This window comes from Mandrillus leucophaeus, unplaced genomic scaffold (assembly GCF_000951045.1).
Source record: "Mandrillus leucophaeus isolate KB7577 unplaced genomic scaffold, Mleu.le_1.0 Scaffold283, whole genome shotgun sequence".
Lineage (NCBI taxonomy): Eukaryota > Metazoa > Chordata > Mammalia > Primates > Cercopithecidae > Mandrillus > Mandrillus leucophaeus.
The window spans coordinates 1,968,862-1,992,587 of NW_012102954.1; the positions used below are offsets into that span (position 1 = coordinate 1,968,862).

A 23,726-nucleotide genomic window follows, 5' to 3' on the forward strand; every position below is an offset into this window, starting at 1 on the left:
GAAATAAAGTAGAAAAAATGTTCTCATTTTCAAAAATTAAATGATAAAGTACAGTTGCAGGACAATAGGTGATGTGTCCTCCCTACCCACCCACCGCTCTTTTTATAAAAAGGGAAAGAAATATAGAGGGAGAGAGAAAGGAAAAAAGGAAGAGGAAGGCAGGAAGGAAGGAGGGAAGGAAGGAAGGAGGGGGGAAGGGAAGGGAAGAAAGGATAAGGGGAGGAAAGAAAAAAGGAAGGAAAACGAAAGAAGAAAAAGAAAGAAAAGAAGGTATTATTCACAGCTAAAATAGAAATTATCCCAGCACAGTAAAGCCTCCTTCAAAATAGCTGCTCCTCTGAAGGACACATCCCTTAGTCATACTAAGAAGATGGAAATTCAGAAGAGTTTGAAACTCCCTGAGAACTTCACAAACTAGAAAAAAACAAAAAAAGAGGACAGATTTTCAGCCCTTCTGTTAAACTGTGCTATTAGCATTGCATTCTACAATAATTTCTCTTTAGGCAATTTCATTTTGTGAAATTTGTGAAAATTTTAGTTTTCAACTATTTTTTACTTTCAAGGGAACAAAACAGACCTATACTTTCTTTAGCCTGAAGAATCTACTGAACTCTATTGATTTTTTTTTCTCTTTGAACACAAGCTCATTAACCTGAAACACTAAGGAGGTAATGATATTTCACTGAGCCTGAAACCAAGTGTCTAAAATCAAAAAGATCCCAAAACAGTGATACCGCCCAGGCCTTCCCCCCCCCCCTTTTTTTTTCAAATTCAGCTGGAGAAACTATGACATTGCTTTCTTAACCCTAAAAGATTTTTACACCAGTTAAAGGAAGTTTTATTTAAATTCATCCTGCTACAGTAATGTTTAGTAAAATCAAGGCTTCTGTCTTTCCACAATTTCTGCAGTCTTACAGCTACAGGAGGAGAAATATTAGCATCAAATAGCAGTGCTACTCCACCAGCCATCTCTGCTGCCTCCTCTAAGCTAATCGAATAGGGGCTGACTGAGGAGCTATCTTGGATATATGGAAATGAGCTCTTCCCAACTGCCCCCCAACCCCAGGGACTTCCTGGAAAAGGAAAAAGCCATCACGAAGAAATTAGACAACACAGACATCAGAAGCAGCTAGTTAGCTAGACTAGTCTCTTCAAGAATCGCCATGAGTGGGACTGCATTTCTTTTATTTTCCTATCCAGGAGAATGAGAAATGTGACATCACTCATCCAAAGAAAAAAAAAAATTAAGTAACAGCTATTTCACCCAAGAAACCGATATACCATTTCTTTGTGGTCTTGACTTTTATTATTTGAGATCTCTGATGAGATCAGATGATCTGTACCCTTTCATTCAAGGCAACAGACGTCTTCAAACTGTTTTTTTAATTTGATTTATCCTTTGAAACAGAAAGTGCATTACATTTAACTGGTCTTGCAAAGGGGATTTTCTTCTCTTTACAAACCGAATTCCTTATATAAATTAATAAATGTTAAAGATGCTAATATATCACCATTATTAGCTTAAAAAAGAAAACAATTTACATATTCTATAGTATTCTTATGATACAAAACACTTCAAATTCAATTACAGCAACTAAATGGATTTTTATGTTTCAGACCCAGAGCGGTTGTAACAATTCCCACCATCTACTTTAACACGCATTTTTATCAGAAAGGAGTTAAATACAAGCTATTGTAGCCCCTCCCTCCCCAATACTTTCTTTAAATCACTAATAAATAGCAACAAACGACTGTGCAATTTCAGAGAGGAACAGGGAGGCAGGTGAGAGGCCTTCCCTGGTTCCCACGTCTTCCACTTCAAGTCCGGGGGATGCGGGAGCGCAGTGCAGATCCAGGGGGTGGGCAGGGCAGGGCAGGGAGAGAAGAGGTGAAGGGGAAAGGTGAGATTCTGCAAATCCAAACGGGAAAGAGGAACGAGAGGAGGGGACGGAGAAGGTGATGACATTCTATTCTACGCTTCTCAAATGAAGTTCAAAATAAAAGGGAAGGTGTGGCTTGAGTCGCTCTTCAAAGGGGAGGAGGAGAAGGAAGAAGGTCCATCTTTTTATACGAAATTCAAAAAAGCATTTTACATTTTAAATATTCACAATAAAGTAACTTCTAGTCAGTGTAACTCACGATTTATTTACAAAGAGCCTTCAACAGGTTACTTTAGTCGCACAGCAGTGTGTGTGGGGGAGAAACCTCCCTCTTCCCATCGGTGGCAGCGCCCGCCCGCTTGGCTCCGAGGTCCCGTGCGCGGTGGGCGTGAACCCTTCCACAGCACCTCTCGGCGCCCCCTACCCCGCGGCCCGCGGGGACAAAAGCTGGGGACCAGGGGGACCCGGGCGCTGAGGCCGCTGCCCGCCGATGGGGATAGGGCTGGGACCGTGGCCCGGCTGCGGGTTTCAGTAGCGTCATTTACGCAGTGCATTTGGTGCTCTTCCTTGCCTTGTCAACCCCGGAGTCTCTCTCCCCCACATCCCCTCCCACAACTTCCAGGTTAAAAAAATAGATATGTACATCTCAAAAATAGCAAAGGGTCCCCTCAGGCAGGGCCGGGTCCTCCGGGCCCCGAGGGGCGGCCAGGCGCGGCGTGCGCGCGGTCCCCGCGCCCCTCGCGGCCCCAGAAGTGGAGGCCAGAGCCGGGAAGGTGCGGCGGGTGGCGGTGTTCAGGATGAGCTCTCCGGCTCGGACGCGTGCAGTAGGAGGCCGCCGCCGCCGCTGCTGGACTTGTGCTTCTTCAGCAGCTGCGTGATCTTCTCGTCGTCCGAGTTGGGATCCAGAGGCTTGTTGTAGTCGTCGTCCTCTTCCTCGTTCTCCGAGGCCCCCTTGAGGCGCTCGGTCTCCGAGTCCTGCTTCTTCTTGGCCGTGGCCATCTCGGCCGCGTGCTTCTTCCTCCACTTGGTCCGGCGGTTCTGGAACCAGACCTGAAGGCGGAGAAAAGGGAGGAGACAGGAGACAACGGAGAGGAATTGAACTAGCAGAGCCAGACCGTGCTACCACCCCTGCATCTCGATGGCCCTCCCGCGGCCCCCCGAAGGCCTGCTGCCCTCCCTTGCAACTCTCGCAGCCCGCCCTTGTCTCGGCCGTCAGTCTCCTTCGCCCCAAGTCGTCCCCCCCACCACTCCCCCGTAACTGGCACCAACAAACTGACCCCCGTTGCCATAGCGATGGTAACACAAGATTATTGAGGTTGTCAGCGAGTGAGTTCTCAAAAGTAAAAACAAAACTTGGAAAGTTAAAAATGAGTGTCCCTAAAAGCGGGTTCACTTTCCTGCCTTCTAGTTTGAAGTTGAAAAACTTTTCCCCCTTCATAAAGTTGCCCCACAGTGGCTGTGATTTTATTCCTTATTTACTTTCTTAAATTAAGAAATTTCGAACAACCTGACATGTACTTGCTTTTCGATGTAGATTGTGGGGGGAAAGCACAGCATTTGCCCCAATTACTTCTGTTCTCCTTTTCACTTTTGAACATTTGTTTGTTTCACTTAATCTCAGATCTGAATGTGTACAAACATGGTAGATAAAAAATAGCCTCCCTGTTTTTACTTTCAATGTATGGTGCACTTAAAAAAAATACAAACTTCAAATACAAACTTCAAATCGCCTTTAATGTTTTTCATAAGCCCAAAGTAATGCAGAGGCTAGAATTATCGTTGGTTATTTTTAAAACGTGAAATATTGTCAATTACATTATTTTCCACAATTGGCATGTCTATTCTTTCAAGTGTTATTTTAACTGTGTTCCTGCCCAAGACATTTAACACAAATATTTTTAAGCTTATTCGTGGTGCTTGACATATATTTTACCTAAAGCATCAGCAAGAAGCAACCTATTTTCCAGAGATACTGAATTATCCTCCCTTTATTCTGTCTTCCATTATGTATTTTATCTAGAGAATCAGAATTGTTAAGAAAGTGATCTTTATTTTCTTTATACAGCTATAATAATTCACTTCTAGCCATATAGACATATTTACCGTGAAAAAGGAAGACCTCCAGATTATCGCAGTAGGCTCTGTACCAACCTACTGCAAAAATAATTTTAACTGTGATGGTATCCTAATGGCCACATACAGAATCACTCCTGAAATGTATTTTATGATGGCTGTCCAGGGGGAAATACACTAGCCAGCAGACATGGCTAATGTTATTCCTACTTAATTTAAGGAGCAACAATAGAACTAATGAAAACAGACTCACACCCCAAAGAAACAAACATAATAAACTGAAAAAGAAGGACAAAAGAGACTATTGGAAATACAGGAAACCATCAGATTGAATTTACCCAGCTTGTTCAATCCGTTTATTTTTTAGGAAAAAATTTCTGAAATTTGTTTCCCTGGAAATATACTGTACAACTCAATTATAAGGAAAGTGATATTTTAATTATAAATTGTTGTCATGAATAGTACAAATCTTAAATCTGTTGATAAACTTATTTTAAACCAAATTCAAGCCTATAATTTAGTAATAATCTTGTCAATTCATTTGTAAAATTACTATTCCAAAGCAATTGCCTTAAGCTAAGATAAAAAACAGGTTCATCTATGGTAAGTAGTTAGATCCTGTGGATTTATTTATTTATTTTTACTTGCAAATTAATAGACTAGCCCTGTAATACTGATCTACATTAGGAAATTATATAACTAGTGGAGCCTGAATTGACTAACAAAAACTTGGATATCTCTACAGATAGGATATATAGAAGCTGTCTGACTGACCTGATCTATTCTCTGGGCTGATATTTCATTAATGCTTTTATTCTCTAATAATGGTGAGTCCCCCAGCACATGCTGTTATCTAGATTAACCTAATCTCAAAGGTGGGGGCTTGATTCCTTTTGTTCATCAAGAGTTTGCCCGCCTGCAAGACCCCAGCGTAGTCCCTACCCTCCTTCACTACTCTCAACTTCTCCCCAGGCTCCTCCGACTCGCACCTCCCAGGCGACTGTTTGTCAGTTTGGGGGTGTGTGTGTGTGTGTGTGTGTGCGCCCATGTGTGTGCGCGCGCGCGCTCGCGACAGACGCGGTACCTATCCCTCCAGGTGTGCAAGGTCCACTCACCTTGACCTGACTCTCCGTCATCCCCAACGAATAGGCCAAACGAGCCCTCTCGGGCCCCGCCAAGTATTTTGTTTGTTCGAAAGTCTTCTCCAGGGCGAAGATCTGCTGTCCGGAAAAAGTGGGTCTCGTGTGTTTTCTCTTTCCGTCTTTGTCCAACAAAATGGATCCTTGATCTGTGAGAACCAATAAACAACGAGAGAGCGGGGGAAACAATCGGTTACAAGCGGCTGCACTAGGGGAAAAAACGAACTCGAAAAACAATGTTTTGTGGGAAAAGAAAGCTCAGTCTGTGGCGTACACCAGAAGTGTAGTGGCGCTTCCAGCCTAACGGCGCGTCTCCCTTTGCCTTTTTACATCCACCTGTTTTTTAAAAGCCTAGTGTTTGGCGCAGCAGTAAATACCTTCTGCTCAACACCGATGTCAAACAGCTAGGGAGCCTATTGCTAAAGTTTGCCAGAGCCTAATCGCAAGGCCCTATTAAATTGTGCCGGAAAAAGGCCACTCTCGCCTCCTAATCCAGTCGGTGCTCGTTCGGCCCCGGAGCCTTTGCATGAGGATAACTAGATTTTTTTTTCCTTCAACGCTTCCTTAACCTGTGTCCAGGCAACAAAGGGGTCCTTGTTTTTGCACACAAGAGAGCTAAGTCGCCCCCAAGTCTAACGTCGCTGCAGCCGAGGGGGAGAGGGGAGGGGGGAAAAGGAACAGCCTTTGTTGGAGGCCCCTAATACGGCCATCAAAACCGATACAATAGCGTCTCCCTGGCACCCCCGCCAGGCCCGGTTGCCACCGTCCCCGGGCTTCCCAAGAGAACCCCCACTCGGCTTTCCCAACTTCCAGCAGTTACCGCTGCTCAGCCGCACTAAGGAGGTCCGGAGACTTGGAAGAAACTTCGGAGACTCGCTCAAAAGCGAAGAACCGAGCGAGAAAAGAACCCCAGGCTGGACCCTGAAGTACACCTGGAAGGCTGGAAACCTCCGCAGCGCTGCGGCCGACTGCCCTGAAGACTAGCGCGATCTTGGGGCAACTCAGTATGCCTCAAGCAAGGTCTTTGCGGGATGGCACATTTTCCCCAGGCCGTGTCCCTTCACCTCGCTCTTCCCCTGGCTCTTTCTTGTGTTAAGGTGTTGAGCTCCACGATGTCCCCAAATGTGCCTGGACGCAACGTGTGCCAGCCCCTAGAGTGGAGGCAGGTGGGAAAGCGCTGGCCCAGCGCTGGGGAGCGGCTGGAAGCCCTCGCCCTGCCCCGGGGACGCTGGCCTGTCTTCAGTGGGCTCACCCAGGCCGAGTGTACTCGGGCGGCGAGGGCGAAGAGGTCTCCTCCGGAGGAGACTTGCATGCAAATACATGCACTTCCCGGGCGGTGGAGGGCTCACCGCTGCCGGGCCTCACTGCTTCGAAGAGAGGCAGCGGGTTAGGCTGGCAAAGGCGGATTGGGGCCCTGGACGGCAGGCAGGAGAGGGGAACGCAGGGATGCAGTGGCCTCTCCTCCCCATCTCTCTAACCCAGGCCAGGCCTGCGGTCCTGGCAGGCCGTTTCAGGAACAGCCAGGGGCTGGGACAAAACACACGTCCCGCAACGCGTTGTGGTCCACACGAACACACACACACCAGCTCAGCTCAGGCGTACTCAAGGCTTAGAGAGACGGAGGCGCTCGGATGCAGCCACGCGAGCTCAGGAAAGCGAGAATCCCTTTCTGGAAGCCCTGGCCCAACCAAACTGGTGTGATTCCGGCGCTGCCAAACTACTGGGGCTGGCCACAGGATGGACCGAGCGGCATGCACACCAGGGGCCGCGACCCGGGAGTAGGCAGAACAGGCACGGCAGGCGGGCATCGGGGCGCGGGTGGTCGTACTCACGAGGGGTACAGGCCAGGCGTGCGTCCCTCCAGGGCGGGCTCTGCATCACTCCGGGCCAGAAGATGGGCGTCCGGCCGGGCAGCTCAGCCAGCGGCTTGGGGTACCGGCCCACGGCGGCCACCGCCGCGGCGCTGGGGCTGAAGTAGAGCCCGGGCGGCGGAGGCGGCGGACTCAGGCTGCTAAAGCGGGGCAGTCCGGCCAGCAACCCCGCCGGGGATGAGGCGGCGGCTGCGGCCGCGGCAGCAGCTGCGGCCGCGGCAGAGGCGGAGGAGGCAGAGGCGGACGAGGAAGAGGAGGAGGAGGAACCGGAGGGCGAGGCGGAGGGCAGGGCGGCCCCGGAGGCCACAGGCATGGAGGGCCGGCTCAGGATGTCGTTGATACCATGTGGGGTGGCGGCCGAGAGCTGCTGCGGGGGGCTGCCAAGGGATGAGAGCCCCCCCGTGGCCGAGGGCTTCAGGCCGCCTGGGTTGTGGGTGCCCAGAGGCGGGGAGGGCGACGAGGAGGACGACGACGAGGACGAGGAAGAGGGGGGGCCGGTAGGCAGCGGGGGATAAGCGGCAGGGTACAGCGGGGTCTTCATCTCGGCCATGCTGTGCAGGGCGGCCAGGGGCGGGCTGCTGAGCAGGAATGCGCTCTGCCGGGTGCCCTCCATTGCCCCCACCGCTAACATCCCACGGCCAGGCCGGAGCCCGTAGCCTTGCTGCGAGGGCGCTGGCTGGTGCCCCCGGCGGGGCTCTGAGGAGCCGGAAGCGCCGAGGGCGCGAGCTGAGAGGCACTCGGCGCGCCCGGAGGCGAGCTGCCAACTGGGCCAAGAATGCCGCCGCCGGGAGTTGCTCCTCTAGCTGCGCAGCAGAGATGTCCAAACCTTCCACACGGGAGGCGGCAGCTTGCCGAGAAAAGCAGGCGTCCCGGCGGGCTAGGCAGTCCTTTCGTTCCGCGAGTCCTAGATTCGATCCCCTGCTCTTCTCTCTTCTTCACTTTCCCTAGTTGTTCAAAGTGCGCTACTTCTCATCTTCTGCCCCCGAGAAATAAGCAAAACAAAACCGAGGCTGGCTCCAGAGAGTTTGTAGCAAAGTTAGTTGCCTAATCTCCACTTTGAAGTTGGAGGGTGGGGGTGGCTTGCTTTCTTTGGGGAGGTTCAAAGGACGCCGTGTGCAGCCCGTGGAGCTCCTCTGATCTTACTGGGATGCGCTGCTCTTTCGGCCGGGCGGCTGATTCGCATTCGGCGCTCACTGTGCCCGGGGAGAAAGCGCATCCAGCCCGCGGGAGATCTAGCCTCTGGGCCGGTTTCCTCCGCCCGCGCTGCCCCGGGCTGCTGAGCCAGAAAGGGCAGTGCCACCGATCCCCGCGGCTCCCAGATCCTCACCTCCACTCGCCTTGCCCTCTGGGCCACGGGGCACCGGTGTTGCAATATTGAAAAGAAAAAGGGGGAGGAAAAAGCACAGAAAAACAAAAGACTAAGTGTGAAAAGTCTGACGGCTGGGTTTCGGCGCCGCTCGTCAGTCCACCTCTGTAAACGGGCCTGGCGACCCCCGCCCCACCCCCGCGCCCTCTCTCTCCCTCTCACTCTCCGCCTTTGACTCTCCTCTCTGGCATTTTCTTCGCGGCTTCCCAGGCTTCGCTCTTCTAAGTCCTGTCCTCTGGCCAAACTGACCCTCTTCGCGGCTCCTCCGCTCTTTCTCTCCTTTCCTCTCTCCCTCTGGGCCTGACAGTTCGGATGAAGCTCTCAAAGGTAATAAAACATTTGCATCACTCCCTACCCCTCTTTAGCTGGGGGACGAAAGGGAGGGGTAAGTGGGGGACCAAAATGAGAACTTTGAGGGACGTCACTCCGAGGCGGCTGGGGCCGGGGAGCCGGGCGCAGACCGGGGGCGTAACCACCGTGTCCAATAGCGCGCCTCCTCGACCCTCGCGTCGCCCCTGGGGCACGCCCACTCGGGGGCGCCGCACCCTCTGATTGGCTGAGGCGGGCGAGGCCTAGGGCCGCGCCCGCCTAGTCCCCTCCCGCTCCCTACTTCATTCTTTTGTGGGCGGGGCCAGGAGGGGCGGGAGCCGGTCAGTGGTGCGGTTCCGCGGTGGGGCCAGTGGCCGCCTCAATTAATTGTGTTAAATAAAATGAGAAAGGGGAGGGGGGAAGCAGAGACGAAGGGGATATTACTTTTTAAAGAGAGGAATAATGAAAACTCAGCCCTTTTATGGAAAAGCAGTTCATATTCTTCCCTTGCTTCCCCACTAGCCCGCTGGCGTCATCCTATCCCCTTCCCCCACTAGCTGTGGAGGGCGCCTCACCTCGAACCAAGTCTGGTCCCTTGTAAAATGGAGCTAATGGAGCAGGCAGCCGGCGCAGCCCTGGCCTGGCTCCTTCTTTTGAAGGGATTAATTAAAAGCCATCTGGGCTCTCCCAGAATTGTGTAAATTAATTTGTTGCTCCTTAAGCCTATAGATGTCCTTAATCCCCTTGTAGGCCGAAGGATCGTCCTCTTCCATCTTTCCACCTCCTGCTTTCCTTTTCTGTTCTTTCTCCTCCGCTTTATTTTTTCTCATTCCCGAGTTCCCCCCTCCCATCGCTTCCCACCGCGTTCATTATCATTTATGGGTTACTCAATTCCCTGAAAACTGAATCCGTTTAATAGGAATATGTATCTGTCAGGTGATGTTTAGACCTGAGAACAGTGAGGGAGTTTTTTTCCTTAACTTTTCTCCCTTCGATTGTTGTTGTTATTTCTTTTGGGTTTACATGGGGGTAGAATCATCAAAATTCAGGCGGAAACTTTAGTTACACAAGTATCTAGGTACGTCCTGGGAACTGTAAGCTTTTGGAAACACTCTCCAAAACTCTGGCCCCTACTCTCAATTCTAGAGTTGCTACGGGAGATGGAGATGTCCCAGCTCCTGGGCAGTGGTGGTAGGATGTCTATCTAGAGTTTAGGAGTTGAAGGGTGGTTTCCTTTACTCTCTCATCTCTTCCATCTCTGACTGGTCTCTACGTTCTCGACAGGGTTGAACCGCGGGCTGGAGAAGGAAAACCCTTTGACAATTTTGGAAATTCAGCATGTTAAAGTAATACACCATTGGAAGGTGGTTGCTACAGCAAATTTGGATGAGATCATTAATTACAATTTTAATGCGCAGAAAATAGAAATAAACGCAACAAATGGCTCAGGAATAAAACTTGATCAGCACCACCGACGGATGGAGTTTAGCCATCGGTGTCAAAGCGTTCATTTGTGTCCAAGCTCGAAAGGCCAGGAGGGCGTACTCCGCTTCGATAATCTTCGCTTACTAAGCACTAGTTTTTAAGGGTCAGCTTGAGCTTGAGTTTGAAACTGGGGGAAGGAAGGGTTATATTTGCCAGTTTTATTTCCTTCTAACATAGAAGCAATGTTATTTGGTCCTCCTCTTCCTTTATCTTTCTTCATTAACTTCACGACTGGTTTAAATCTATTATTTCATGGACTTTAGAATCTGACCTGGGGGAAGGTGAAGTCCTTCGTCAGCATGAATAATGCTAAGGAGTCAAGCCAAGACTCTTGCTTCAGAAGAGAGCTGATGTGCGGACCGTCTGCATTTCCCAGCGGGGATCCAGTGCTTGGGTCTAAACCCGAGCGCCCTGCCACCTCGGCCAGGAGGCTGCAGGAGGATGATGGCAGGCATAGTCGGTCCTAGCCTGAAACTGGGGAGCCTATATCTCTGGCTTCGTTACAAACGAAACCTTTCTCGCCTTCGGACGCTCCACCCTGGCGGTGGCACCCAACCTTCAGTCTCCACTCTGCTCCTGGCCCTCCAGCGACCTCCCCATATCCTCCAGGACACTGCATTCTGAAGGACTAGGTAGGAATTGGGAGGAAAAGAGGTTAGTCATTCCCAAATATTCCAATGTTAAAGAGTGATCCCCTTTTTATCTCATGTAAATATTATGAGTCGGAAGAGAGTTGAACAATTCCCTTCTGAGAATATTAGTATCTACTATAGGGGGCAGGGTTGCCAAAGAGAGACAAGGGGGAGAGATTGAGACTGAGATTCAACTCAATTCAACTCCAGGTGAACTGTCTTGAGTAAATAGTGGCAACGCTTGGTGTAAGGATGTCTCCATCGTTCACTTTTATGTACCATTTGCATTGCTAAATTAAAATGGCAACATTGTTCTTAATTATTACAATAAAAAAATCCGGATCCCTGTACCTTGATTCCTGGTAGTGAGGGGGTGAGCCCTGGGTGCTCGATCCCGCGTGGGGCAGCGTGTATTGCAGACGCGCACGCTGGGCAGCACTGGAAGACAGGCCGGTGCTTCCTGCCAGGTGCTGGTTGTAGTGGATCTGCTGCGTGTCTACAGCTGGGAGCGGTGAGAACGACGGAGCGTCCTCGGAGAGGTTGGGCTGTCCCGTCACTCCCGGGGGAAGATCGCCCTGCCCTCCGCTCTAACTGTGGGGTTGAAACCAGTTTCGGGACCCGAGTCCTGGAGAAGCTAACGCTGTCGCGGGAGGCCTGTTTCTGGTGGGGCAGTCTAACGCACTGCGTTCAGATTCCTTTGAGAGTCAGGACTTGCTCTTTCTTTGGGATCCTCGGAAACCAGCATGCCTTCCCGCCCACGACCTAATAAAGTGGGACTTTTTAAAGTACCCCTCGGGAGCGGAACGTGTAACACGTGGTCGCAAGGATCCCGGCGCATCTCTACACAGTATATCTAATGGGGATGGGGGGCTCTGTTTGAAAGTAAATGATTTGCATTTTAATTGAAAAATAAATGAAAGCGGTTTGGCAAATTCTGAGGTTGCAAAAAGGGCTAAAAGGGTAGCGGTGAGGAAGGTTCTGTGCTCCGGTACTTTGAGGCTGGAAACAACAGCGTTTGTTTTCTGGTTACTGTTTTTAGCCTGCTGGCACTCTTAACTAGCCTGTGCTGTCCACTTGACCTCACTACCCACAGTCTAATTCTTGACTCAGAAATGCCAAGTGCGTTTTGATACTTGTTTTAAGTTAAAAGAACAGCCACCAAATTCAAGGTAACTAACGGAATGAATGCAAATGAACTCCCAGCTAAAGGTTCTAACGTTCTGAAGGGAGGGATGATAACGCTTCTGCCCCAAATACAGTAACGTCAAATGTCGGGATACTCAAGTGTGGCCGCAGAAAGTCAATTTCTATTCTGCAAAAAAAGGGGATGGGGTGAGGGATGGGGAGAGGAATTAAGGGAATTATGTGTGTGTTTCAGTCCAAAAATCTCTCTAAAATGCAGTTGCTTGAAGTGTCTGGATGCCTTCTTTAATAACTCCATTTCACCCGACGAATAGGGCCTGTTTGTACTGAACCCGCAGGACAGATGGGTTTAACTAAACGTTATAAAAGGATTGAGCTGATTGCTGGGTAGAAATACAAGAAAGAAAGAAGAATGTCACCAAGCTTGAACCAACCTACTCTTGAGGAAAGATAGCAGGGCGACCGGGAGAACGTGTCGGTCTGTCTTTCTTTGCTTCCTGTAAACGCTGTAGAGTGGGAACTGCACCTTTGCCTCAACTTCTGCTGCCCGGGGCTTAAGGTGGAGATTTGGGAAGGATTGAAGCAGACAGCGTGGAAAAGCGCCATAGGATCTTTCGTCCGGCGCTCTCCCAGTGGAGGCCAACACCAAACAAGTGGGGAAGCGACCAGTGTAGACAGCCCCATCCGTTCTACCATCAAAAATACCTCGAAGTCCAGGACCTCCCTCAGCGAGATAGTCAGTGAGAGAGAACATTATACCTCTCCATACAGTCGCAGAATACGCACCTGGGAGTTAAGTGCGCTCCAAAAAGATGGAAAATACTAAAGTCCAGCAACATCTGCAATACCAAAACCCGAGTCCCGGAATGAGTGTAAATGCAAGAAAACGCCAATGAACTACTAGAGAGAAAACTGGCCTTGAACATTTAGCAAAGCACACACCACCAAACATTATATTTTTATGTATATATATACACACACACACACACACACACACACACACAAATACAAATGAAAATATCTTTTCGTTTGAAAATTAAAATTTCCCCCGGCCCCGCGTGCGCAAGCATTTTCTTTGCAGGGAACCATTTCCTTTTAGGAAACCCACTTGGATTGAAGTACATTCATATTTTAGCGTGGAATCAAGGTGCTTATAGGAAGGTCTGTTGGTTTCCAGAATTTTCTTACAGAATAAAGTGCTAATCCAGTTTGGTGCACCAGATTAAAAAGTATCTGATGTGAACAGCCATGAAAAACTTAGGTCGGTATAAATAACGTTTTTTGAACATAAATTTTTAAACGACTCTGTAAACTAGTTCATCTTTATATTCCGCTGCAAATTGTTGCTTCTGACTTGAGTGTGCCTCAATGTGTTCGCGGTGGTCCTTCCGGCTGCCGCCTCGCGTGTGCAGCTCCTTATTCTTCGGTGGGAAAAAAAGTTATTTTGTTTGCATCGCGGCTTGGCTTACAGTGCGGCCATAGGCCCGTCTGATGAAACTCTGAACAGTTATCGCCCTCTTGTGGAAAAAACTTCTTAGCGTTTCACACTGTCTAGGGAAGACAAGGCTGCCAGGTTCTGTTGACTACTATACCTCATTTCCTCGCTGGGGCAGTCTGCCTTTGTGCAACTGCAATTATATTTGATTAATATCTGCTTAATTTTTATCTGGAATGCCAAATTCACAAACTATGGACATGGCAGCTCTTGCTTAAAGTAGAAAACCCTTTCTAAAATGAAGATTTATATTTTAAATCTTTCTCTCCTACTTGTCTTTGACTCCATTATTTGACTCCGGTATGACAGAACAAATCTCAACTGTTACTGTCATTATTCTGGTTTTCTGCTTTTCCTCTCTGATTATCAAAACAGCATATTTGCTCAATTCGGAACATTTGGAAAGTAGAGAGAATTATAAAAAAGCACAAAGAGTAACCTACAATTCCACCGTCAGTGGCAAATACTCTGATATTTTGGCATATTTGCTTATTATCTGTTTTCTAGTCTTTATTCTATACTTTGTTTTAATGATTGAGATCATATAGAGCATATAATATTGCACCGTTAGGCCCATTTTTATAACCTGCTTTATTCGCTTAATTGAAGCAAGAACAGATCTGTCTTTGGAATGTCCTGAACTTAGCCTCCTGTGAGGTGAAAAGGGCCCTTCCCTGAAGGGCTTGTGAATACCTCACTCTAACAAACAGTAATCTTGTTTAGAGATTACTTCAATGCCAAGATTGATGCCAAGATTGATGCCCTGATTCTTCTACTTACAATTTGACCCCTCCAGATCCTCAAATACTTTGCCATTAGTTCTCAGAATGTTATGATACAAGTAGAATAAAAATACCCAACACTGAGTGTTTAGTGTTCCAAGTATTTTACAGTATTAATCCAAAACTCTATGAATTAGGTACTATAATTGTCACCATTATAAGGAATAAAATTAAAGCACAGAGAAGTTAAGTAACTTGCTCAAGATCACACAGCTACTAAGTGGGGAAACTGGGATTTAACCTTCAGGTAGTCTGACTGCAGAGTCCATTCTTTTAATCACTTGATTCTATCACCCCTCTGATAACTAAAAAAAAATTAATGCATGTGAAAGCTGTCAGAATATTACAAATTGATAAATAAATATAAAGTGAATCCCTGCATATTCCATTCCAGAAAAGAAACTACAATTCACATTTTCATAAATAATAAAAACATTTAAAAGATTTTAGAGTTTATTGAATTCTTTTAAAATTATTCAAATAAGAATTTAATTCCTGAAAATAATATTATGCCCTGGTTTAGACACAAGTTAAATATTTAAGTTTCAAGATAATTTTAATATTATTTTTAAATAAATATACTTTATTATTGACACCAGTTTTCAGTATTTAAATTATTTTTTGACTGGGCATGGTGATTCACACATGTGAGCCCAGCTTTTTGGGAGGCAACAGCAGGAGGATCACTGAGGCCAGGAGTTCAAGACCAGCCTGGGAAAAATGATGAGACCCTATCTTTACAAATAATTTTAAAAATTAGTTGGGCTAGTGTGGTGTACACCTGTAATCCCAGCTACTCGGGAGGCTGAGGTGGGAGGATCACTTGAGCCCAGGAGTTTGAGGCTGTGATGGACTGTGATCACACTACTGCACTCCAACCTGGGCAGCAGAGCAAGACCCTGTCTCAAAAAAAAAAAAAAAATTAAAAATGTTTTAAATAAATAAATAAATGGAAAAATAGCAAATTACTTTTTAACTTTACTTTTTAGTTTTAGCATACAATGCACACACTTCAGCTTTATATCCTTGTTCCCTGAACCTAGCAGGGTGGTCAGTCATAGATTTCTTTCAGAAGTGGTCTAGAATGAAGCTTTAAAATGCTGTGCAAAGGCCAGGTAGCCTTCAGAATAAACCAGTCAACCTGACCCTTTTACCCTGCAAATTGCTTAGCATATAGGTTATCCCAATTGCCACCAAGAAAATCCCAGTTACTTAGTGTACTTCAGGTGTCATGGAGTAGTGAACAAATGAGAGCGATACGAAAGCCATTTGACAATCAGTATGACACTAGTGTCAACCAATCAGAACTGATGTTCTATTAGAATGCATGTGCTGTTTATCCCCCCGCCAAGATTCACCAAATCCAGCTCTTATTCATGCTGTACCCTTTCCTAACTGTGTCCTTGGGCAGGTTTACTACTCTTTCTTTAAAACTGGCCTTTGTCATGCTTACAAGTCACTCTCTTGAAAAGATGCTGAATTTAGTGCATTACCTTTCCATAGAGCTGTCTCGTAGAGGCAATCTTGTAGTGGTTGTAGGCCTCTGTGTATACAAGGGTGAAGTTTACTCAGAGAAAATGGACCTTCCTGATATTAATTATCAATGGAAGATCAGGTCCTTGAGAAGGAAGGAGGCATTTGAAAAGAAGGTCTTACACAATTTAAAATGAGGAAATGTTTATCCCACTTCCAGTCTCCTTATTTTGGACTTCAAGCTCCCTTTGGTACTTTGAATGTAAGGTAAGCACCATTGCATAGAGACAAAAACTTGTTGTAGGAAGAAGGAATTCCTGCCAAGAACCCCTAGTTGAGGATGAGAACATTGCACATGCTAGTTTATCTAGTTTCATGACACTCATTTTATCACTTTGATTTTCCCTGTGCTATTAGTAAGACTTTGTTTAAATGTTCTAGTGGGATCTAGAAATTGTTCTTGGAAAGTAAGAAGAAAATCTGCCCACATTTGGACCAGAATAATAAAGGGAGATTTGTGCCCCTTCTAGGCTGTCTAGGTGTCTGCGAGGGCCAGTTACTTATGCTCTTCACCACAGAAATGTTGTCCCACCTTAGGAACGATTGCACTAATGAACAAGGAGTGCCGATTTGTATTTTTCACAGAAATGGGCATTCATCTGATAAAGTTAAGAGATTATAACATAGTGATAACAAGGAATGCTTTGTTTTTAGAATAGTGGTTCTAACCCTCTCAGAATTAGTGCTACCTTTTCAAAACAATAGTTAGCAATGGCCCGTTTACTATCTTAAATGATATTCATAGGTTATAGAATGTAGCTACACATATAATTTTAAAAAATCAATATAGAGTGTTAACTATGACATAAAGAAGTAAAAAGAAAATAATTTATAATATAACACGTACAGTACTTCTATATGTAAATACATAGACTGCATACACTGAAGACATAATGATATAATCAGACATACCTATATATAGAGTCATGGTAAATGCAATAACTACAAATACAGGCTGATTAGGGAGATTCAAATTTTATGAGTGGCCCTGACTCTTGATTGTTGATTTTCAGAAATAATGAATAACTCTTAAATGAAACAAAGTGTGTTCTTCCCTTAATCTACACTCCTGGATAATTCAGAATTTATTGAAACTGCATAAAATACTTTGTGTTTATATATAAAACAGGGCAAATTCTGGGCTCAACAATAGTAAGTAGGCTTGTCACTTCTATAAATGCCCATTGTGAGATTTGGAAATTTTACTTTGGTGGGAATGTCCCATGCACTGCAGGACATTTAGCATCTTTGGACTCTATTATGTCAATTAATTTCCAGTGTCATTCTTAACCAATCTGACCAGGGGAAAGCACCCACAGATTTGTCAAATGCCCCCACTCAGAGTAACTCCTTTAGAACTATAGAGTTTAGGAAGTGTTTTTACATACATTAAATTCACAAAACATTTTCACATACAGTATCTTATTTAATCCTCCCCCAAACCTGTGAGGAGGACATTATTACTGTCATTTTAAGAATGAAAAAACTAGGGTTTTAAAGACGATGTGAGAAAACTCAAAGTCATTCACCATAGCACAACATTTTCCTCCCAGACCCACCAGTCTGGAGCATAGGCAACCCAGGTAGAATGAATGATTTCATTCAGCACATAACCAGAAAACTCCATTACATTTAGCTTGGCTATCTAGTCCAGGACTGTGCATTATAATTGCCACTAGTCACACGTGACTATATAAATTTAAAGTAATTAAAAATAAAATGACAATGAAAATACAGTTTCTCAGTCACACTGGATACAATTCAAATGCTCAATAGTTACATGTCACTAGTGGCTACCACGTTGGATAGCACAGATATAGAACATTTCTCTTATTGCTGAAAATTCTATTAGACAGCACTGATGGTCCATTTCAATTTTTTGTTGAACTTTCAATTGCCTTCCTATGGCCCATTCTTTCCTTCCTCTAAACTGCTATCAATTTTACACACACACGTGCACACACACTCAGCCCCTTCTTTGCACTTTTGTTTGTGCTGTTCTAGATCCAGAATGCCCTATTTCTTCAACAGTGAACTTATTTGCTTACACATTTGTCTCCCTTGCCCGACTATAACATTCTTGGGAGCAGAAGCATACCTTAATTTGTCTTTGCATCCCCAGTTCTCAGCTCAGTACCTGGCACACTGCCAATGCCTAACATCTACCAATCCACACCACCCCACATGTGTTTTCTTTTGGATCCTGATCTTGCATGGGTGACTGATAATGACAGTTTGTGTGCTGCATATAAAGCAGATGTAGTTACAATTAAACTTTAACTCCAGATTATAAATTAGGTTTAAATGAAAGTGTTTGGCACTTACTAACTTCATTCCATGTGCCCAGTACAATTGTGGAAATTTCAGATATAGAAAGCACAGTTCTTGACCATGAGCAGTTCTATTGCCATTGGAGAAACTAGGTGCAATATATGAGATGTCAGGATATCATTAGGGATCATCTAGAAGAGTTTGTGATTGAAAAGCATAAACAAAATGTTACAAATTCCGAATTGTACAGTGTTGTTAAAGGTTAGGACTTGGAAGAGAAAACTTTGCTGGAAAAGTTGGCTCACTTACAGTGGGTCTTAAAAAAGAAGGAGGATCTGCATAAAGATAGAAAGACAATTCTGGCTCTAGTGAAGAGCATTGTAGGTAGAAAGAAAGCAGTTAATCAAGAAATAAATTAATGTGATATTGGCAAGAGAAGGGATGATACGAAAATACATTTTAGCATTTGTTGAGTGCCTAATCTGTACTCTTGACATAGACGGAGAGGTGAGGAAAGGGCCTTGCTTCATAGAGATGGAAACTATGAGTTCTGCCTGAAAATATTCACTTTCCTCAAATTTCCCTCTAGTTGTGCCAACTATTTGAGTTCTTTCCATAGGAGTTAGACCACTATTTCCTGGATCCAATTTTGTAGTACTTGACCACCCACACCTCAATCAGATGGAGGGAAAATAAAAGAGAATGCAGGCATAATGGAGGCAGATGCCACAGGATCAGGCTAAGGGAGAAGCCAGAAGCATCCCTCCCAGCACCATGGGAGAGTGAGATCTCAGACACATGGAATTAATGTGTCAAAATTGGCAGAATAGGACAGCAACCCCCACAAGGGTAAGAACAGAGAGTTTTGGAGTTCCCTAAGCCACACTTGAGAGTCCCACCTCAGGAGTCTAAGCCAAAGACAAACAAAATTGTTCAGTATCTTGCAATCAGCCACAGTTCTCAGGTTTTTTGCCTCTCTTGGGTTAAGATTACCATGTGTTAGGGCTAAGGAGTCCTAGAATTATGTGGACTTGGGCCAGCAGGTTATTCAACTGTGATGGACCTAATTTTTCCCATCAAAATACTGATGAGTGAAAGAGCAAGTTTATTTAGGTCATTCTTATGGTGCATAAAAAGAGGTAATTTAAAGGCAGATATGAGCCAAACTATGGGGCTAGAATGAGGAAACCACTGAGGAAGACCTGCAGACTCTGAAGAAAGGCACAGATGAAAATAGTGGTAACCAGCTGCTGTGGTTGGACTTCCAGAGGACTTGCCCTCTTGAAAGTTGCTACCTGAGAGCTGCACACTGTTTCTGTACTTGGAGTAGTGCAGAATGAGTGTAATTGCCGCTCATTTAGGCAATCAATTTTAATTTCACGTCGTTTACATTATGTTGATTTATTACAGCCAAGTCATTCACACAGCATTCATTTGCTCAGCATTCTAAGGCCCATGACAAGGGGGGGCTCATTCCATAAGAACTCTCTACAGAATTCCTTCATAATTATTTATTATTTTAAAAAATTATATTAAAGTCACCAGGTTGTAGAGACCTGCTAAAAGGATGGCAACGCTGTCTATCTGCAATTTGAGTTATGAAGAGATATATGAGCAAATATAAAAGTGTTTAAAATATCTGGAGAAAAAAATCAAAATATGTTCCCACATATTGGATGCAAATCAAGTCCAGAAACAGAAACAATGAGTGACACTAGATTTTTAAAAATAACTTGTATTTCTAAAATTTTTGAACTATAGTGAGTAGAAAGAGTGCCATATTAGGAGTTAGAAAGCCTAGATTCTAGCACTCATAGTCTGATTTTCCTCATCCTTATATAGATGAAAACATATGTCTATATAAAAACTTTTACATCAACGTTGATAGCAGCATTATTCATAATAGCAAAAATTAGAAGCAATCCAAAGGCTCATCAGCTGATGAATAAATAAAATGTGGTCTATCCACACAATGGAATATTGTTCATCAATAAAAAGGAATAATTACTCATCCATGCTACAACATGCATGAACCTTGAAAACAATACTCTAAGTGAGGGAGCCAGTCACAAAAGGCTGTATATTATTTCATTTATGTGAAATGTCCAAAATAACTAAATCCATAGAGATAGAACATAGATTAGTGGCTGCCTGGGGATGGGACAGGGCCAGAGTGGTGTGGGAGCAGAAATGGGGAGCAACTGCTAATGAGAATGGCGATTCTTTGGGGGAGATTGAAAATGTTCTAAAATCAGATTGTGGTGATGGTTGTACAACTCTGAATATGCTAAAAACCCCTGAACTGAGTACTTTGAATGGGTGATTTTTTTGGCATATGAAATATGGCTCAATAAAACTATTTTTTAAAAATACCAAGAATATGAGTGTAAGTACCCCATAAAGTGTGAAATGTTCTATATGGTAGAAGGAGTCACTATTGTCTTCACCTAAGGAAACTTGCTGGGAGAGGAAGTGGCAAATTGCCAGTAACTAGATCCTGGTTACTGGGATCCCAGAGGAGAAGGACTAGATCCCAGAGGAGAAGGACATAAGAATGACTGCTCTACAAAAGTAAAAATAAATTAAAACATAATAATAAGGCAATGTGAAAAAATGACAGTACTTTAATTATTTTTCCTTCTAGGTTTACCTTGTTTGTCGTACTGTAAACAATATGTAATTGGCTTGTAGAAAATAACAACTTGCGTTTTAGATACTTTTCTTTTTCAGAGTCACCAAGTCCATAAACCATTCCTTAAGTGTCTTAAAGACAAAAGATATGCAGAGGATTCAAGCCAAGAAATGTTGATGTCCTACTAGGTATTAATTCTTCCTCTTAATCAAGATCTGATTATCAAAAAGAACAACAGAACATTAAAATGCTATAAAGATTTGAAATGTTTCGGTCTTCTCCAGAATTCACACTGTAAATGTCCTCATTATGACATTCACCAGAGCAACAAAATTGAGATGTTGCTGCAAGATTCTGTAGAGCAGAATCTTTGCAAATTATGATGAATTATCCAAGTCCATATGCTTGCTCTATAAAGCTCTGTAATATCAAGATACTCCAATTCTGCTTCTGCTTCCTCAAAAACATACTATTTTAAAGAACAGTAAAAGGTAATTAAAAATAGTTTATAGGTTAATCATACTTGGTCTTATATTTGTCTAATGCAGACAGTGGTGTGCTGGTGTTATAGCTGTTAGACATTATTGTGAGCCAAAAAAATGAATCAGATATTTAATGGAAATTTTCTTATAAAATTACAAAAATGCAAGCCAATAATACTAAACTATAATAAAATTCTGAGCAGTGATACTACTGTGGGTTTTTTTTCCCCTGAAGGAGTAGGTATTCTATAAAAGAATGCTTAATTACTATGGTCATTCTGTTATAAATAAATATATTTCACAGGCTGTTCTATATAGCTGATAAATGAATTTGCTCTGTTTCATCATTTCTGTACATTAACGGCGTGGAACAAGAAGCAAAACCCTAGCTATTACTAACCAGTTCTGTCTATAACAAAATTTAAAATTCCTTACAGCAGAAAAGTCAGAAACTTAAAAACCTAAAGAGTCAAAAGCAGTAGTTTCCATTCTATGTAGCACTATGGTGCTTTACAGATTATTTCTCCTTAAAAGTAAGGCTTTGTCTTTTGTTAAAATGGAAAGTCCCTGGAAAGACTGAGTAATACGCCTTATCAATTATGTGAGCCAAGGTGTAATGAGTTTAGCAGCTCCTTACCTGAGTGAGAGCAGGCTCCAATGATGCTAGCAGGGTACAGGAGCACCCTAGGACTGCATGACTACACTGAACTTCTGAGGGCCGAGAGAAGGGACCATGATGGGGCAAGGGGGTCTTCACAAAAGGTGGAGTAAGAGTAACAGAGTTGTTTTGATAACCTTTTACCTCAGGTTAACAGAAGGGAGAACAGAATCCCAGAGCCTTCAGAGGTTACTTCGGCTCAGGGAGTTAGGAGGTGTATATAAGGAACTAGAAATAGAAAACCTTTGTCATGTTTCCCAAAGTTACTAACAGAAGCATGCTCATTTTTTGTTTTCCCTCAAAGCATAGTAGTTTTACATGCTTATATTTAGGAACAGCAAAAAGGGGTGATACCTGCGAGACTTCCTACCACTTGAGCCAGTCTTGGGGAGAGCTTATCTCCAAGCAGAGCCTATCACCTGGCATGTGTGTCCGTGTGTCTGTGTCTGTGTGTCTGTATCTCCCCGTGTCTGTACTGAAGGAAGCAGGAACACAGTACAGGGAGGCTACTTGGCCTGAGCTTCCACACACAAAGGGCCTCAAATTTACACTTTAGAAGTTGTCTCCAAGAAAGAATATGCACATAATCACATATAATCACACACACTGACCAGTGGGAAGAAAAAGACAATCACCATTTGATTTTAATCTCATGTCCCATGATCCAACCACATAGCCTTTGTAAGATCGACATTAGTATTTTTAATAAATCCTGTAATTGTCACATGAATAATAACAACGCATATGTTAAAAGTGCTAAATTGCTAAATAATTCTTATAATCTTATTTTGAAATTCATTTATCCGTTAATATACCAAGAGCTTTCAAAAAATGGAATTAGCTTAGGTCCATCCCAAGCTTTGAGGGGCTCTGATACTCAGAAATTGGATGGATAGTGGCCACTGCTAAGAAGAGAGGAAAATAAACTTAACTCCTTTGGACCTACAGTTATGGAAAAAGGGGAACAAAGAACTGCCCTGGTATGAGAAGGGACCTGGGAATCTTCAGTAGAAAGCTCCTTATGAGGTTCTCTGGCATTCTTGTTTAGCCACTACATCACAAATCTACTTCTGTTTAATTATTCTAATATTATTAATGCAACTTTTTTTTTATTTGCTATGTCCACATAATCCAGAACATCAATATAGTCTTGATCTCAAATCAACTAGGTACTGAGAGTTATAACAAAAATCATTAGGTCCCTTCTTGAAGAAGCCTACCAATAGCTTGATTCTCACGGGTAAGAAGATAACTAGCAATGCAAGGCAATGCTTAACTCGTAAGCACCGTGCTGGTGGCCTAGTCAACAAGAACTATGGATGGGAGTTCATTCAGAAGAAAACTTCTGATCAGAGAGAAAGCTGTGGATGAGACAGAATTTCATTTAAGTTGGGCCTCTTTACTTTTGACTGGGCATTTGTGTGTTTTCCTCTAGACCAGATATTCTTGTGCGTTTTTGTAGAAGACCAAAAGGAAGAAAGTAAAGACAAAAACAGTGACGATGCTGGAGAAAGAGAGGATGATTCAATATCCAGGAAGATGAGAATAGGTGGCAAGGTAAGCCTTTCCTTGGAGTTGAAGGAATGGAGGCAAGGTATAGAGAAAAACAGATGCTTAGGGTAGGAAAGCAGAGGGGATGAGGCCACTTCATCAGGTAAATGGGAAACATGCATTCAATGGAAAGATTCAGGAAAGAGTTTGTAACATGAAAAGGGAGAAAAATTCAAGAAAGTTGTTAAGATAAATATGTGGACTAGATTAAGAAAAGGTGAATAAAAGAAGTACTTAGCAGCAGTGTGGAGCTACCCAATTGCCTGTACAAACTTTCACACGATTGGATGGTTGTAACTCCAGCAGTGTCCCTGGCATCACTTTTCCTGAGCTGGAACCTGGACTCTCGTGTGATTTACGGATGGTGAAGAATGTGGCCAATGCTGTGAAAGCAAAGAGGTTGATCTTTGAATTCTTTTTCTTA

General features: G+C 44.3%; 1 protein-coding gene across 1 annotated transcript; it reads right to left on the reverse strand.

The window, feature by feature from the left end:
• Nucleotides 1-2,520: 2,520 nt before the first annotated feature.
• NKX6-1 (NK6 homeobox 1) lies at nucleotides 2,521-7,810 on the reverse strand. Its single transcript, XM_011985441.1, has 3 exons — nucleotides 6,925-7,810; nucleotides 5,069-5,241; nucleotides 2,521-2,930 (listed from the first exon to the last, which is right to left on the reverse strand). Exons 1-3 carry the CDS (start codon nucleotides 7,592-7,594, stop codon nucleotides 2,673-2,675), a joined length of 1,101 nt encoding a protein of 366 aa, XP_011840831.1. The 5' UTR covers nucleotides 7,595-7,810; the 3' UTR covers nucleotides 2,521-2,672.
• Nucleotides 7,811-23,726: the final 15,916 nt, after the last annotated feature.